Source organism: Salvelinus namaycush, chromosome 18, assembly GCF_016432855.1.
Source record: "Salvelinus namaycush isolate Seneca chromosome 18, SaNama_1.0, whole genome shotgun sequence".
NCBI lineage: Eukaryota > Metazoa > Chordata > Actinopteri > Salmoniformes > Salmonidae > Salvelinus > Salvelinus namaycush.
The window spans coordinates 19,702,690-19,718,453 of NC_052324.1; the positions used below are offsets into that span (position 1 = coordinate 19,702,690).

At 46.3% G+C, this 15,764-nt stretch overlaps 1 protein-coding gene across 2 annotated transcripts in view; it reads right to left on the reverse strand.

The window, feature by feature from the left end:
• LOC120063200 (GTPase-activating protein and VPS9 domain-containing protein 1-like) overlaps positions 1-15,764 on the reverse strand; it is a 38,394-nt gene that overhangs the window by 7,011 nt on the left and 15,619 nt on the right. The window contains exons 8-22 of one of the 2 annotated variants that reach the window (XM_039013417.1): positions 13,573-13,730; positions 13,274-13,403; positions 12,919-13,044; positions 12,666-12,839; positions 7,566-7,703; positions 6,168-6,302; positions 5,407-5,514; positions 5,013-5,093; positions 4,134-4,480; positions 3,798-3,885; positions 1,397-1,465; positions 1,169-1,291; positions 932-1,049; positions 629-741; positions 175-334 (exon numbers count right to left, since the gene is read on the reverse strand). In XM_039013417.1, coding sequence (XP_038869345.1) covers positions 175-334; positions 629-741; positions 932-1,049; positions 1,169-1,291; positions 1,397-1,465; positions 3,798-3,885; positions 4,134-4,480; positions 5,013-5,093; positions 5,407-5,514; positions 6,168-6,302; positions 7,566-7,703; positions 12,666-12,839; positions 12,919-13,044; positions 13,274-13,403; positions 13,573-13,730 — 2,068 coding nt within the window. The remainder of the gene's footprint in view (positions 1-174; positions 335-628; positions 742-931; positions 1,050-1,168; positions 1,292-1,396; positions 1,466-3,797; positions 3,886-4,133; positions 4,481-5,012; positions 5,094-5,406; positions 5,515-6,167; positions 6,303-7,565; positions 7,704-12,665; positions 12,840-12,918; positions 13,045-13,273; positions 13,404-13,572; positions 13,731-15,764) is intronic. The other variant, XM_039013418.1, reaches the window with a different exon arrangement.

Sequence of the window (15,764 nt, forward strand, 5' to 3'; positions counted from 1 at the left end):
TGGTTGAAAAACGAGTTTTAAGACTCCAACCTAAGTGTATATAAACTTTCGACTTCAACTGTACATATTTCAAACAAAACAAATCAACTGTACCACTGAACTATGTCCTTGCAGTAACAGCAGTGAATGTGCAGTGCTGCTCCTTTTGCAGCGTCTCTCTTCCTCCACAGTTACCTGTAATCCTCGGCGATGGCTGCCAGCAGCTTCCTGCAGGTACGTGCGTCGAAGCGGCTGACGCAGCGAGTGGTCTCCTGGATCTGGGCCATCTGGTTCTTATCCTGCAGGTTGATGGCCTCCGCCAGCTGGACCTTCAGGAAGCACACGATCTCATTGTCTGGGAAGGAGACGGGAGACAGACAGCGGTGGGTGAGACGCTCAGACACACTGGCCCCTCGCTGGGAGGAGGACTACTGCTGTAATCAGATCAGCCTGCCATGCTCCCCCCTGACATGTGGATGTGACTGATGACTACCGAGAGAGTGTCTTATGGATTTCAAATGTAACCATTTCAAAGGATGTCACTTTCTATTGTGTAGTCGTGTCCTGCTGGTAAACGTGCAGCGGGCAGGCTTACTTACAGGAATGAATGTGGCCAGATATAACATGGCCAGCAATAATAGAATGGTACCTTCAGAGTCCGTGTGGTCAGGCAGCCCATTGCGTGTGGTGGCAGGAGCCATGAGGGGGAAAGCCACAGAGTCTGCTGAACACAAGGCCAGTCTCAACTTCTTCTTTGCATCACTGCAACATATGAGCAGAAAAAAGGAAAATGGAGATTTGGTTTGGTTCTTATCACTTTTGTCTTTTTTCATGCCTCTGAAGCACTTCTTGTTAATAAAGCATTGCATGAAAGCGGAGGTATTAACACATTTTGTATTATTACTGTCATCATAGCTGTGTGACTTCTGTGAGCTGGTAAGGGTTTACTGACCTGAATGAGAACTTGTTGGAGTCGTGTTGCTGGGCTGTCTGGCTGGCTGAGTCTGGCAGGTCGTCTGTGGACATGTTCTGCAGAGCTTCGTCGTGTAAACCCTCCTCTCCACACAGCTCTGTACACAACACATTCACACACTCAAATTAATTAACTGAATGTGTGTGTGTGTGTGTGTGTGTGTGTGTGTGTGTGTGTGTGTGTGTGTGTGTGTGTGAGAGAGAGAAAGACACTGACCTCCTGTGGTGTCATAGGCTGCAGCGGTGGCTCCTTCACTAGGGCTGGTCCTCTTGATGTTCCTGTATTTGTCCAGGATGTCTTCTGCTGCCTGGGCCTGGGAGTTCCTGGACAGAGTGTCGTCTGACAAACACACAGGACGCATTTGGGTTAAACCTACCATGGGAAACATACCCCCCCCCCCCCCGATTCAGCAATATCTGAGTGCAATGACAAATCAAGACAGACCTTGTGGGACGCGTTCATGGCCCACATCGTCTTTCTCCTGCCTGTCCCTTTTCCGGAAGGCTATCGGAGCTGTGGAGAGAACATAATGAGTGGGCTAGGAGAAGTGATGCTCTGCTCTCGCTCTCTCTGGACCACAGTCTCATCATGACAGCAGAACAAGAAGTGTTGTTGCACACATTTACGGTGGTTTTTACCATTGACTAACATTGTAGATGAGAGATGCACACAGTAGCATAGCAGCATATAAACTGAACAAAATTAAGATGTATCCCTATTCTGAATGCACGACAATAGCACAGGAATGCTGGAGAGGTAAATAAAAGCAAAATGGCTGAAATAATACGACTGCTAGACCATAATGGACAAAACATGTCAGATACACCCCGAGTGTAGAAAACATTAGGAACATTTCCAATGACAGGCTGACCAGGTGAATCCAGGTGAAAGCTATGATCCCTTATTGATCTCACTTGTTAAAACCACTTCAAATCAGTGTAGATGAAGGGGAGGAGAGAGGTTAAATAAGGATTTTTAAGCCTTGAGACAATTCAGACATGGATTATGTATGTGTACCATTCAGAGGGTGAATGGGCAAGACAAAATATTGAAGTGCCTTTGAACGGGGTATGGTAGCATGTGCCAGGAATTGTGTCAAGAATTGCAACGCTGCTGGGTTTTTCACGCTCAACAGTTCTGTGCGTATCAAGAATGATCCACCCCCCAAAGGACATCCAGGCAACTTGACAACTGTGGGAAGCATTGGATTCGACATGGGCCAGCATCCCTGTGGAACGCTTTTGTAGTCCATACCCTGACGAATTGAGGCTGTTCAAGACAGAGTGCAAAACAGGGTGCAACTCAATATTAGGAAAGTGTTCCTAATGTTTTGTGTACACATATTAAAAGATAAATATATACAGTGAGTGTATGTATGTATATATATATATGTATACATAATATATATATATATAGAGATAGAGATATGCAAATAAGCAGGTGAGGCTATTAACACACGAGTGTCAACAGGACAAACAGGGGGTCTAGATCCAGATGACAGAATAATCTTACAGGTCGGTATTTACAGCCAGAGAACGTGGAGAGGTATAGCAATGTATAAATGCGTTGCCATTCTGTGCGCCCTAATGATGCATTGCAAACATTACAGTACAGAAAAATGGGGGCATCCAAAAGAAATGCATGAATGAGGAGCCGGGACATCAACTCAGGCAGCACCATGTCACATCACAGCTCTCTCTATCACAAAGGGCCACGTCTACAAGCGTCATGGCTTACAGCACTCAGCCACTAGCACTGCCGTCAGTGCAGCTAGCTCGATGATGACAGCTAGTGTTGGAAGTGTTACCTGGGACTTCACTCTCAGCCGTCCAATACAGCACTGTGTGAGGAACACAACAGACAGGGTTGGCCTTTCACACACTCAAGTCTACCTGGCTGACACTGAGGGGCTAGGCTACACATCACCATGATATTTCACAGCACAGCAGCAGTAGCAGCAGGACCAGGCCAACAGAAAGGCCTTTTTGTGGACTCTGGTTTTCTACAGTTTGACAGAGGGGTTGATATTGAATGGATGGACAAGGACATTTTTTTCCTCAAAGACTAAAATATTAATAGGCTATTCCATGTACACTAAACGGTGCTCTGCTGTTCTTTCTGTCAAACTCAAACTTACCGGGTTTACACTTCACTGTGCAGAGCAGGCTTTATTAATACAATGTTTAATGTTTACTAAAGGAACATCATTATCTAAAAGAGTAATAAGCAGTCATCTCTTGTAGGCACAGCTCATTATTTCCCTGACACTTCTATGAGAGATGGTTTTGGAGTTTAACCGCAACAAGAGATGTGTAATCACTCAGCGGTGATGACAGAGAGGTCTATGTAATGACCATTAGGCTGGGGATGACAGGACCGCTGGGAGGGGTACCACCGCACACTCTACACCCGCTCAAGCCCCTCAAATGACTGATTCGTTTTTAGAAACTAAAAAAGAAAATCTAGTGCAAGTGAAATGTAAGAAAACACTTGTCCATTTGTCTGGTGTAACATTCAACAACAAGAAACGGTATTTTTCAAAGCAGAACATCGACGGTGGAGTGGAGCGATCGTGCATCATTCTTCTCACATTACAAATTGTTAAAGTACAGGTCTTTAAAAAAAAAAAAAAAAGTGTACATTTTCTGCAATAGATGTGATTAAGAGAACATCGTGAAAGAGTGAAAATAATGAACGAAACATAGTAACAATTTCATGCAATTTTCAAAGAAATTGTCAAAATGCTTAACCCACTAAAAGCATTTGTTGCAACATAGAAAAGAGGGCGTGCCAAACTGACACAGAGATGGATGGGGAAAGAGCAGGTTTAGAAGTTATTTCTTACCTTTGGGAATGGCTGACTGAAAACGTTTCTTCCACCATGGTCTGTTGCGATCAGACTTTTCCTCATCACTGTCCTTTCTCTCCTCAACCTTTGGAAAATAAATATTCAAGTATGTTTTTGAATGCATACTGACGCTGTACAGTAGCACAGGAAAGAAAGGCTTAATGTACTGACAAAGTGACATTCTACTTCCTTATCTCACTTCACCTTTTATAAATGTAATCTTTAGTGAAATGACTAAGACTGTTGTTACAGAATGCAGTTGGTATAAAACTGGGCTTGGAGAGCAGAGCAGCATGCAGGACTGATGTGACAGTGATGAACAGCAGCTCTCACCTCTCCTTTTAGGGAATCCTTGCTGGGGGACGAGGACGGCCCCATGGAGAAGTGCCCGGCAGGGTCCCGCTCCTCGGCTGCCGCTCTGCGGTTGAGTCCCGGGTCGCTGGTAGGCCGGCGGCCTTGGCAAACAATGTCAGAGCTGCGGCTGCGTACCAGCCTGTCTGGGTAGGAGTGGCGTTGCTTGGTGTGCTCCAGCTCAGCTTGGGCCAGGCAGTGGGGCGTGAACAGGGAGTAGCGGGGCTCCTGGCCCAGGGCACAGGCCTCTGGGATGGGAGGGTCAGGGGGAGGATGAAGGGGCCTGGCGTAGTGCACTTTGGGCCTCACGATGGTACCAGTAGAGAAACCTGTGGGGGGAAAAAAGGCTTAGTTTGGTTATACAGCTTAGCACATAGGGGTGTATCTGAACAACAACTACCTCCTCATTCCTCAGAAACACTTTCACAATTATCGAGTGTGTCCAGAAACAAAGGAACCACAGCAAAACAATGAGGAAGTGGAGGAAAGTGAGGCTGGTTGGTGGGAGACAAGCCCTAGGTGTGGGTAGGCCACCTGTTCCAAGGGTAGATTCTCTCTCCTGAAAAGCTTCCAATGGCAGCCTGGTGCCATGAGCACAGTGGCACAAGGGACTGTGCCAAAGTGCCTGGGGTGAGGTCTGTCATCCCCTCACCTTGCCACACAGCTCACCTCACTCAAATTAGCTAATTGAAATGATATTCCCACTCAGTAGACATTTTTTTTGCACTAAAGTTTTGTCCAGTAATTGGGGCAAGACTCTTTTGGTTCATTTTCTCAGAGATCAAGCTGTTCTGAGCCAATGCCACTAGAAACAACTTAATTATGCTAATTTCCTGGTCTGATTGGGGGAGCAGAAATTACCTTCCCCGGAGGATAGGGGATCGAACATGGCCAGTAAGGAGTCTGCCTGCGAGGCCGGAGAAGCCAAACTGTGGTGTGCTCCTGAAACAAGAATGTTATTCATACGTTAAACAAACAGAGAGACACTTTCTGATATAATTGTTCATGCCATTAAAAAAAACGCATGGGCTATTCTTTGTATTGGCCATCATGTACCTATGCTTTGTATGAGCCATCTGGTCTAAACATTCATTTGAAAACAAAGCAGAACGTTTCCAACAGGGTCAGCAGCATTCTAGTGTAGTGGAAAGGTTATGGCAGCTCATCTGACAGGGATTGATAGGTCTAGCTGCTGACAGTGTAGTGATGCCACGGCCAGGCCACACGGGAGGTGACACTCTCCCCTCTCTCCTACCGTGGGACGACTCCTCCCCATCTGGACTGGTCACAGAGTCCTTCCCCCCAAAGTCCGAGCTGCACTCCGACCGCAGGTCCTCCGTCTTGCCTCTATCTTCTGATGTCGCTGCAGGAAAAAACAGGAAAAAAAGATCTGTTACAATCTGTGCCATCCAGGAGTTGGTAACATTTTGTGGAAGACTTGGTTTGGATTTGGCTGACTAGCTCCTATTCTGAGTGACGGGGAATGTGTGACAGTTAGCAGTCAGAGCATACAAAGCGTATTAAGAGGATATGCTGAACGGTCCCTCTCAGCCAGGGACCCACTGGGACCTCTAAATATGGTAGCGGGAGCTCCCAGGGTGGGAAGGGAGATGCAGTAGTAAGATTGGATAGGCTCTGTCTGATTTATCATCGGCACGGCCCTTGTGGGACAGGTTCCTACAGGAGCTCAGCCGTGGGCACAGGCCTAGTCATCTTAATCTGAGATGCTATGTCAAGCATGTCAACGCACCCTGTTCACCTGAGCTACCAGTACAGTGCCAGTGTTAACCTCCATGTCCTAGCCAAACTCTCACACCGACCTGGTTGTACTGGCTTATCTAGCACTATCTGACTGTTCTCCAGCCAACACAGACAAAACCCAATATGGCTCTGAAATACATTCATTATAATTCTTTGACTGGTTAGACTTGTTATATTTCAATCTGTACGTTTGTATAGAAACTGATGTGTTGGGTATACTGTAAAGCTTCTATGAGTGAAAGAGGTGCAGGGTACCTGAGATGACGCTGAGCCCTGGGGTGCTGGGCCGGGAGCTGACCTCTCTGACCTCTGTGTCATCGGAGGTGCTGCCCAGCCCTGAGCAGCTCTCCAACTCCTGTAGACGCTCTTCCTGCTTCAGGTCTGGGGCTTCTGGAGAGGGAGGAGCAACACACACAGAGAGAGCACAGTCACATCCAGTTATAGTCAACAATGTAAGTTGTTCATAGGCACATAGTGTATGTAAGAATGCAAGTGTAGGCATATACCTTACTGTATGTTTAGTCTCCCCTTTCTGGCAGGATAAAGTAATAGCTAAGAAAACTAATATGCACGAAAGCAAACAAACCATCTACAATTGACAAAGGGAAAAGCGTAAACTCGAGTCCAGGCCGTTTTGTGGCTGCCCAATGGAGCTGTTCAGCTTAACCCAGAGGCCCCAAAGTAACCGCAGTACTCATTTGCATGCTCGTTAGTAATAATGTGCTAGTGAAGTGCTCTTCAGAGTGTAGTTTTCTGCTGCCTAGCCATGAAATAAACTCTCAACTCCAGGCGCGCATCAGATAGCCCTATTACAGAGCAGAACAGGGGCAGCAAACGGAAACAAAAAGCAATCAAGACACTCATGCATGTCAATTTAACACTGCACATATTGCAATGGTGCACTTCAATTAACAGAGAGAGTCCGGGCTTTCCCAAGAAACACTTGTACTGATGTTACTAAAGTAATCTATTGATATTCATGAAACGCTGACTTGCAAAGGGGTTTAACCACGTAATCTAACATATGGTTTTAGGACATTTTATTAACCAAAGAATAGACATATTTTAAGATTGATTTGACTCCTACTGTTCATAATAACGTTTGGTTTGTAATTGCTGCAATGGGACCATATTCACACTGTGCTGGAACTGCTCAGCACAACATGTCCATACATAACCCCCCCACTGTCTGAGGATTGTGTTGCAATGCCTACAGATTTGTGAGAGGATGTTGCCAGCAAAAAGGTTGACACCATGTCAATAGACTGCAAACAGCTGCTGTCCTTGAACATTTCCTCATGGCTGTTCCTCCACTACAGGTGCAAACACACCTGGAGGTTCCTTTGGGGAAACCCAGAGCTGTATTTTACTGGCAAAGGCAGATCTACCCTGATAGACAGGGTAGTGTACACAAACATGACAGATTGCACCCACTTCCTTGATATGGAACTGGGGTGGGGGGGGGGGGGGGGGGGCGGGGGGGGGAAGCACACCTGGCGTGTCCAGCCACACACACCTGCCGATGCAGTGCACGGAGGAAGACAAGAAAAATACTTCTACGTAGAAACTCATGAAAAATGTTTGTAGAGTTACGAAACAGACAAGAGGAGACTCCATTCAGCTCCTAGAACCCCTTTTCAACATTGAACCCACCTGAGTCGCTGGGCAGGACCTCCACACTCCAGGCCTCGCTGGTGGTCTCTGAGATGGTGGATCCATAAGGGTCTAGCAGCACTGAGCTGGAGCCTGGTAGGCACAGCAGGCTGCCCAGCATGTTCTCTACAGTCGCCCCTTAGCACAGACAGACAGAAAGAGAGCCTGAGGTCACAGGCATTTCACACTGGGCCCACAGGCACACACTACTGTGCCAAAGTGCAAAGGTTAATGGTAATATCTCACCCCAACCCTGCCTCCTGAGCCATGACTTTGAGATGTTGATTAAGCTGGGCATTACTCACAACTAAATTACCCCACACCCACAAAGTCCTCCACACGACGTCCCTCCATTTCCATTTGGGATGCGGCAGGTTAACAAGGCGGAAGAATGCGGAGGAGGGAAAAGATCTAGCAGGTGTGAGTGGGAGTATGGTGGCCGGGGAGCGGATCAGGAGTCGACCCGTGGTACCCGCACCCACAGGTACGCCATGTTTCCACTTCACAGCACACACACCATGGGCGCACGTGCGTGCCAGCGCCCAGGCAAGTCTGCGGGGCTGGGCGGGGGCAGGGCCCTTTCTAGCGGCAGGAGAGCTCTACCCTGCTGTCCATGTTTACAGTCTTCAAGGTAGGGGCGCAGAGCACTTGTCTTTCAGGTGGATGATTAAATGAGTGGCACAACAAGAAGTGAAACAATTAGAATTTCTGCCTCATTATCATGGTAATCTTATCAGTGGGATAATGAGGTATTAATGGATATTTAATGTGCATCTCATAACCCAATCCCTTGGAGAAAACACATAAGGAAATCGCTGTAAATTCACTTAATGATGGAAAAGTCCCCCAACGCCATATTCCAAGCAATGAAAAATGGTGGATGCAAATGAGAAGGAACCAAGGTCAATAAGACTGCAGGGACTGAGTGAATGTCAGAGCGAGAGAGCGAGAGAGAACCAAGTGAGGGAAGAAAGGAGAGAAGAGGAAGAAAGGTTTGCGTGGAATAAAATGAACATTCTGATAATTATGTCTTAGAGAACATTGAAGGTTGTCCTTATTTAACAATTGAAAAAAATAGATGGAATGCTCCAGAATATCGCCCCGTAGCGCTCACATCTGTAGCCGTGAAATGCTTTGAAAGGCTGGTCATGGCTCACATGAACACCATCATCCCAGACACCATGGACCCACTCCAATTCGCATACCGCCCCAACAGATCCACAGAACGACGCAATCTCTTGCACTCCACACTGCCCTTTCCCACCTGGACAAAAGGAACTACATGACAATGCTGTTCAGTGACTACAGCTCAACGATCAACACCATAGTGACCTCCAAGCTCATCACATAAGCTAAGGATCCTGGGACTGAACCCCTCCTGCAACTGGATCCTGGACTTCCTGCTACGCCAACCCTCAACACGGTGGCCGCTCAAGTTCCCTCCTGTACACCCACGACTGCCTCGACCGCCACGTCTCTAACACCATCATCAAGTTTGCTAACGACACAACTGTGGTAGGACTCATCACAGACGACGAGGCAGCCTATAGGGAGGAGGTCAGAGACCTGGCAGTGTGGTGCTAGGACAACAAGCTCTCCCTCAACTTCAGAAAGACAATGAGCTGATTGTGGACTACAGGAAACGGAGGTGCGAGCACGCCCCCATCCACATTGATAGGGCTGTAGTGGAGCTTCAAGTTCCTCAGTGTCCACATCACAAAGGAATTAACATGGTCCACACACACAGTTGTAAAGAGGGCAAGTCAGTGCCTCTTCCTACTCAGGAGGCTGAAAATATTTGGCTATGACCCTCAGATCCTCAAAAAGCTCCACCACTGAGAGCATCTTGACTGGCTGCATCACCGCTTGGTACGGCAACTGTAAGGCACCCGACCGCAAGGCGCTACAGAGGGGGGTGAGTACGGCCCAGTACGTCACTGGGGCAGAACTCCCTGCCACCCAGGACCTCTATACCAGGCAGTGTCAGAGGAAGGCCCAAACATTTTTCAAAGACACCAGCCACCCAAGCCATACTGTTCTCTCTGCTACCGCATGGCAAGCGGTACCAGTGCACCAAATCTGGACCCAACAGGACCCTGAACAGTTTCTAATCCCAAGCCATAAGACTGCTAAATAGCTAATCAAATAGCTACCTGGACGACCTGCATTGACACTTTTTTTGCACAGACTCTATACACACACACACAACCTAGACTGACACCCCAACCCACACACTAGATACACCCACACACACACAAATAACATGCATACTGACGCCAAAACACACTCACCACATACGCTGCTGCTACTGTCTATCATTTATCCTGTTGTATAGTCACTTTACCCCTACCTATAAGTACATAGCTACCTCTACCTCATACCCTTGCACATGGACTCGGTACTCCCTGTGCATAGCCACGTTGTTATTTTCTACTACTCCCTGTGCATAGCCACGTTGTTATTTTCTGCTACTCCCTGTGCATAGCCACGTTGTTATTTTCTGCTACTCCCTGTGCATAGCCACGTTGTTATTTTCTGCTACTCCCTGTGCATAGCCACGTTGTTATTTTCTGCTACTCCCTGTGCATAGCCACGTTGTTATTTTCTGCTACTCCCTGTGCATAGCCACGTTGTTATTTTCTGCTACTCCCTGTGCATAGCCACGTTGTTATTTTCTGCTACTCCCTGTGCATAGCCACGTTGTTATTTTCTGCTACTCCCTGTGCATAGCCACGTTGTTATTTTCTGCTACTCCCTGTGCATAGCCACGTTGTTATTTTCTACTACTCCCTGTGCATAGCCACGTTGTTATTTTCTACTACTCCCTGTGCATAGCCACGTTGTTATTTTCTGCTACTCCCTGTGCATAGCCACGTTGTTATTTTCTGCTACTCCCTGTGCATAGCCACGTTGTTATTTTCTGCTACTCCCTGTGCATAGCCACGTTGTTATTTTCTGCTACTCCCTGTGCATAGCCACGTTGTTATTTTCTACTACTCCCTGTGCATAGCCACGTTGTTATTTTCTACTACTCCCTGTGCATAGCCACGTTGTTATTTTCTGCTACTCCCTGTGCATAGCCACGTTGTTATTTTCTACTACTCCCTGTGCATAGCCACGTTGTTATTTTCTGCTACTCCCTGTGCATAGCCACGTTGTTATTTTCTACTACTCCCTGTGCATAGCCACGTTGTTATTTTCTGCTACTCCCTGTGCATAGCCACGTTGTTATTTTCTACTACTCCCTGTGCATAGCCACGTTGTTATTTTCTGCTACTCCCTGTGCATAGCCACGTTGTTATTTTCTGCTACTCCCTGTGCATAGCCACGTTGTTATTTTCTGCTACTCCCTGTGCATAGCCACGTTGTTATTTTCTACTACTCCCTGTGCATAGCCACGTTGTTATTTTCTACTACTCCCTGTGCATAGCCACGTTGTTATTTTCTGCTACTCCCTGTGCATAGCCACGTTGTTATTTTCTGCTACTCCCTGTGCATAGCCACGTTGTTATTTTCTACTACTCCCTGTGCATAGCCACGTTGTTATTTTCTACTACTCCCTGTGCATAGCCACGTTGTTATTTTCTGCTACTCCCTGTGCATAGCCACGTTGTTATTTTCTACTACTCCCTGTGCATAGCCACGTTGTTATTTTCTGCTACTCCCTGTGCATAGCCACGTTGTTATTTTCTGCTACTCCCTGTGCATAGCCACGTTGTTATTTTCTGCTACTCCCTGTGCATAGCCACGTTGTTATTTTCTACTACTCCCTGTGCATAGCCACGTTGTTATTTTCTACTACTCCCTGTGCATAGCCACGTTGTTATTTTCTGCTACTCCCTGTGCATAGCCACGTTGTTATTTTCTACTACTCCCTGTGCATAGCCACGTTGTTATTTTCTACTACTCCCTGTGCATAGCCACGTTGTTATTTTCTACTACTCCCTGTGCATAGCCACGTTGTTATTTTCTGCTACTCCCTGTGCATAGCCACGTTGTTATTTTCTACTACTCCCTGTGCATAGCCACGTTGTTATTTTCTACTACTCCCTGTGCATAGCCACGTTGTTATTTTCTGCTACTCCCTGTGCATAGCCACGTTGTTATTTTCTACTACTCCCTGTGCATAGCCACGTTGTTATTTTCTACTACTCCCTGTGCATAGCCACGTTGTTATTTTCTACTACTCCCTGTGCATAGCCACGTTGTTATTTTCTACTACTTCCTGTTCATAGCCACGTTGTTATTTTCTACTACTCCCTGTGCATAGCCACGTTGTTATTTTCTACTCCCTGTGCATAGCCACGTTGTTATTTTCTACTACTTCCTGTTCATAGCCACGTTGTTATTTTCTACTCCCTGTGCATAGCCACGTTGTTATTTTCTACTCCCTGTATATAGCCATGTTATTTTCTACTCCCTGTGCATAGCCATGTTATTTTCTACTCCCTGTGCATAGCCATGTTATTTTCTACTTCCTGTATATAGCCATGTTATTTTCTACTCCCTGTATATAGCCATGTTATTTTCTACTTCCTGTATATAGCCATGTTATTTTCTACTTCCTGTATATAGCCATGTTATTTTCTACTTCCTGTATATAGCCATGTTATTTTCTACTTCCTGTATATAGCCATGTTATTTTCTACTTCCTGTATATAGCCATGTTATTTTTACTCGTTATTGTTATTCACCGTGTATTTTATTCCTTTTGTCACTTTCTATTTATTTGTGTATTTTTTATATTTAACTCTGCATTGTTGGAAACGACCCGTAATTAAGCTTTTCACTGTTAGTCTACATCTGTTGTTTACGAAACATGTGACAATTAAAATACAATTTGATTTGATGAAGGCTTAACATGCCGTTTTAACCATAAACCCCAAGGTGGCAGTATTGTGCTACATTTTCTGACGTAGTAAGGACCTCTATGTCTTTGGGAGAATCTCAATTGCATACTCCTCGCATCCTCTCTCCTTGCCCCCTTCTCAAAACCAATTGTTAGAGAAGGTCAGAGGGCTTTTAAATCCAATGGATTTTGAGAAGGAGGCGAGGAGAGGACACGAAGAGTACGCCATTGAGATTCTCCCTATGACTTACCAGCTATTTCCTGCAGTCGATCCTCATCCATGTTGGGGTCAAAGTCGCTGCCCAGCACGTCTGTGCTCCAGGTCTCACTCACTGTCTCAGAGATGTCCCGGTCATCTGTCAGGCCCATCATGTCGCGGATCTCAAACTTACGCAGTTTGTCATCCAGGTTGTCCTGAGTGGTGGCTGGGGGTGGGACAGGGATAATGACAATGTTATCATGGCTCAATGTAATGATCCCTGACATTGATTTCCCACAACACACCATGTTCATGCTCCAGCAGTTGTAGAGCCTCCACCCCATTGCTCCCTGAAGGCCCAGCTCCCAGCTCAGACACAGACTCTCCCTCCAGGTCCAGAGACGACACAGAGTTAGACCGGTTAGATGGACCTGTGCAAAGAAAACAATTACATTTAGACATCTCCAACGCATCAGATTACACAAGGTCCTCTTTTTGTGGTACATGAACAGTTACTGTTTACATTAGAACAGATACACTTATTACAGTAGTTTAACAGCCATTAACACCTCATTCCATGGTGATACATTAAAAACATTATGTTGTGTTGCTGTAGTAACTAGTAAGTCAGCAGGGCATGTGGGCTGTTAGAACGCTGACCCTCTGAGATGCCCTCCAGGTTGTCACTGCAGAGGGAGAAGCGCAGGGTTTTGTCTGGCTTGCCATGGTGCTTGGTGTCATCTGCAGGAATGTCCCCTTGTGACCCATCAGTCAGCTGCATGGTCAACACCTGAGAGGGAACATCACTGGTTATTGCCATCCTGGCTCTTAATGTGGGCTTCCGATAATGACAAATATAAAAAAAATGCATTGATCCTTCATTTCCAATGTTGTGTGCAAGTGTATATTACACCATATACTCTCCATAACAATGTGCATGTTCCAGGCTCGTTAGTTACCTCATTCTCTGACATCATCCCAGGGATGGTCTGCGGGCTGCTTCCTAGTGAGATCACCAGCACCTCCTCTGGCATAACCTCCTGCAGGGACTCCAGAGAGCTAGCCTCTGCCTCCCCCTGCTGGGCCAGCTCGGAACGGCTACGACTGCGGGAGGCTGCTGGGGGAGCAGGGAGAGAGACAGGGTATAAGGCTTTACTCATTCACTGAGATTCAGGGGGAGTAGGGGCCGAGATGTTACTAACTAACAGAGACTCAGTGGGAGCAGGGGACGAGATGTTACTAACAGAGACTCAGGGGCCGAGATGTTACTAACTAACAGAGACTCAGTGGGAGCAGGGGACGAGATGTTACTAACAGAGATTCAGTGGGAGCAGGGGACGAGGTGTTACTAACTAACAGAGACTCAGTGGGAGCAGGGGACGAGGTGTTACTAACTGAGACTCAGGGGGAGCAGGGGCGGAGATGTTACGAGCTAACATAGACTCAGGGGCCGAGATGTTACTAACAGAGACTCAGTGGGAGCAGGGGACGAGATGGTACTAACAGAGACTCGGTGGGAGCAGGGGACGAGATGTTACTAACTAACAGAGACTCAGTGGGAGCAGGGGACGAGGTGTTACTAACTAACAGAGACTCAGTGGGAGCAGGGGACGAGATGTTACTAACTAACAGACTCAGTGGGAGCAGGGGACGAGGTGTTACTAACTAACAGAGACTCAGTGGGAGCAGGGGACGAGGTGTTACTATGTAATACTCACTGAGATTCAGGGGGCGCAAAAGACAGGGATCGGCTTCAACTATAATAATAATAAAAGCAAAAAGGTAGGCTATACTAACTATAAACACAAAAACTCACGTACCTATACACAACTACACACGGACTGCATTGCTTCTTAGATTACCTGTTAGTTGCTCCCAACCCGTTAGCTGCTCCCAACCTTTCAGTTTTGCATTGTGAAAGAGGTATTGCAGTGAACAGAAATTTGACTCAATTGGATTCAATCATTAAATCAATCAATCTTTCCTAATAGAGACTGGATATTTTGCTCGGCACTGCTTAGACAACCTGTGCTGTGTAACCCGTCCAGTGTAATACAGGTCAATGAGTGCATCCAATAAGGTTCACAAATCACAAGTGCATGTCGGACGCGGTGAAGCAGCCACACTCCACATCCCAATCAGCACGTGGCATGCATACCATTCTAATGACTGACCTGATTGTGCTCTGGATGGTAATTATGATGCATTGCTTTATGCAGAAGGATCTAAGATCCCAACATCAGGAAAACAAACACCCCAAAAAAGTGTCTGACTTCAATCTTCTCTTTAGCCAAAAGCACGTATCATTAAACACAATATAATTTATCACGTGAGTGAAAACAAGCAGCAGAGAACCAGGTATAAACCAGGTCTACAAGACTAGAGCACAGGGCAAAGCAGGCATGGTGAAAGGCATGGTGACAAGAGCACATCTAGTAGCTAGCTCTATCTGGTGGTGAAGCAGTGGGACTGCAGCAGGAACCATGGTATGAGCATGGCTGGTACTGGGTGTATGTGACTGATAGTGGCACATGACTAGGTGGCACAAACACGCTTTAGTTCTAGTCAGCTTCACAGGGCTGCCAGGCTACCCACCAAAAGGGGTAACTAATGGAATGTGAGCAGACAGGGTGGTGGTTGTGGAGTCCCAGGAAGTTGCTAACTGTTGTCCTGGGTCGATCACAGGCAGCAAAGGAGGAAAGGAGGAAGAAGGTTGAGGGCAACAGAGAGAGAATACAGAGCGAGTAGCAAGCAACTATAAAACAGCTTCAAATCGAAAAGGTTCACATTTCAGTAGGGCAGCTTAAAGTGGCTTATTTTAAATGGAGGAGGATGTTGTCACCATCACATTTAATTGATTTATTCCTAATGATGGAAGGTATATATTTCTCCATCCATACCAATTAAGAAAGGGTTCATTTATATTTTGTAATTTAATTGGCTTTCATTTGCGTAATGGATCTCCAATCTAGAGGCTGCTAATTACCTGTAAAACAGGCCCAGAACCTCATTAGCTTCCTACATAACAGAGGCTTCCTGCAGCCATTACAACTTTAGCTACTTCTTCTAGTTATTTATTACCATGAATGAAACAACCTATAGTTAGTACATAAAAAGGCTGGTTTCATTGTAATTTCAAACTGAACTCTCC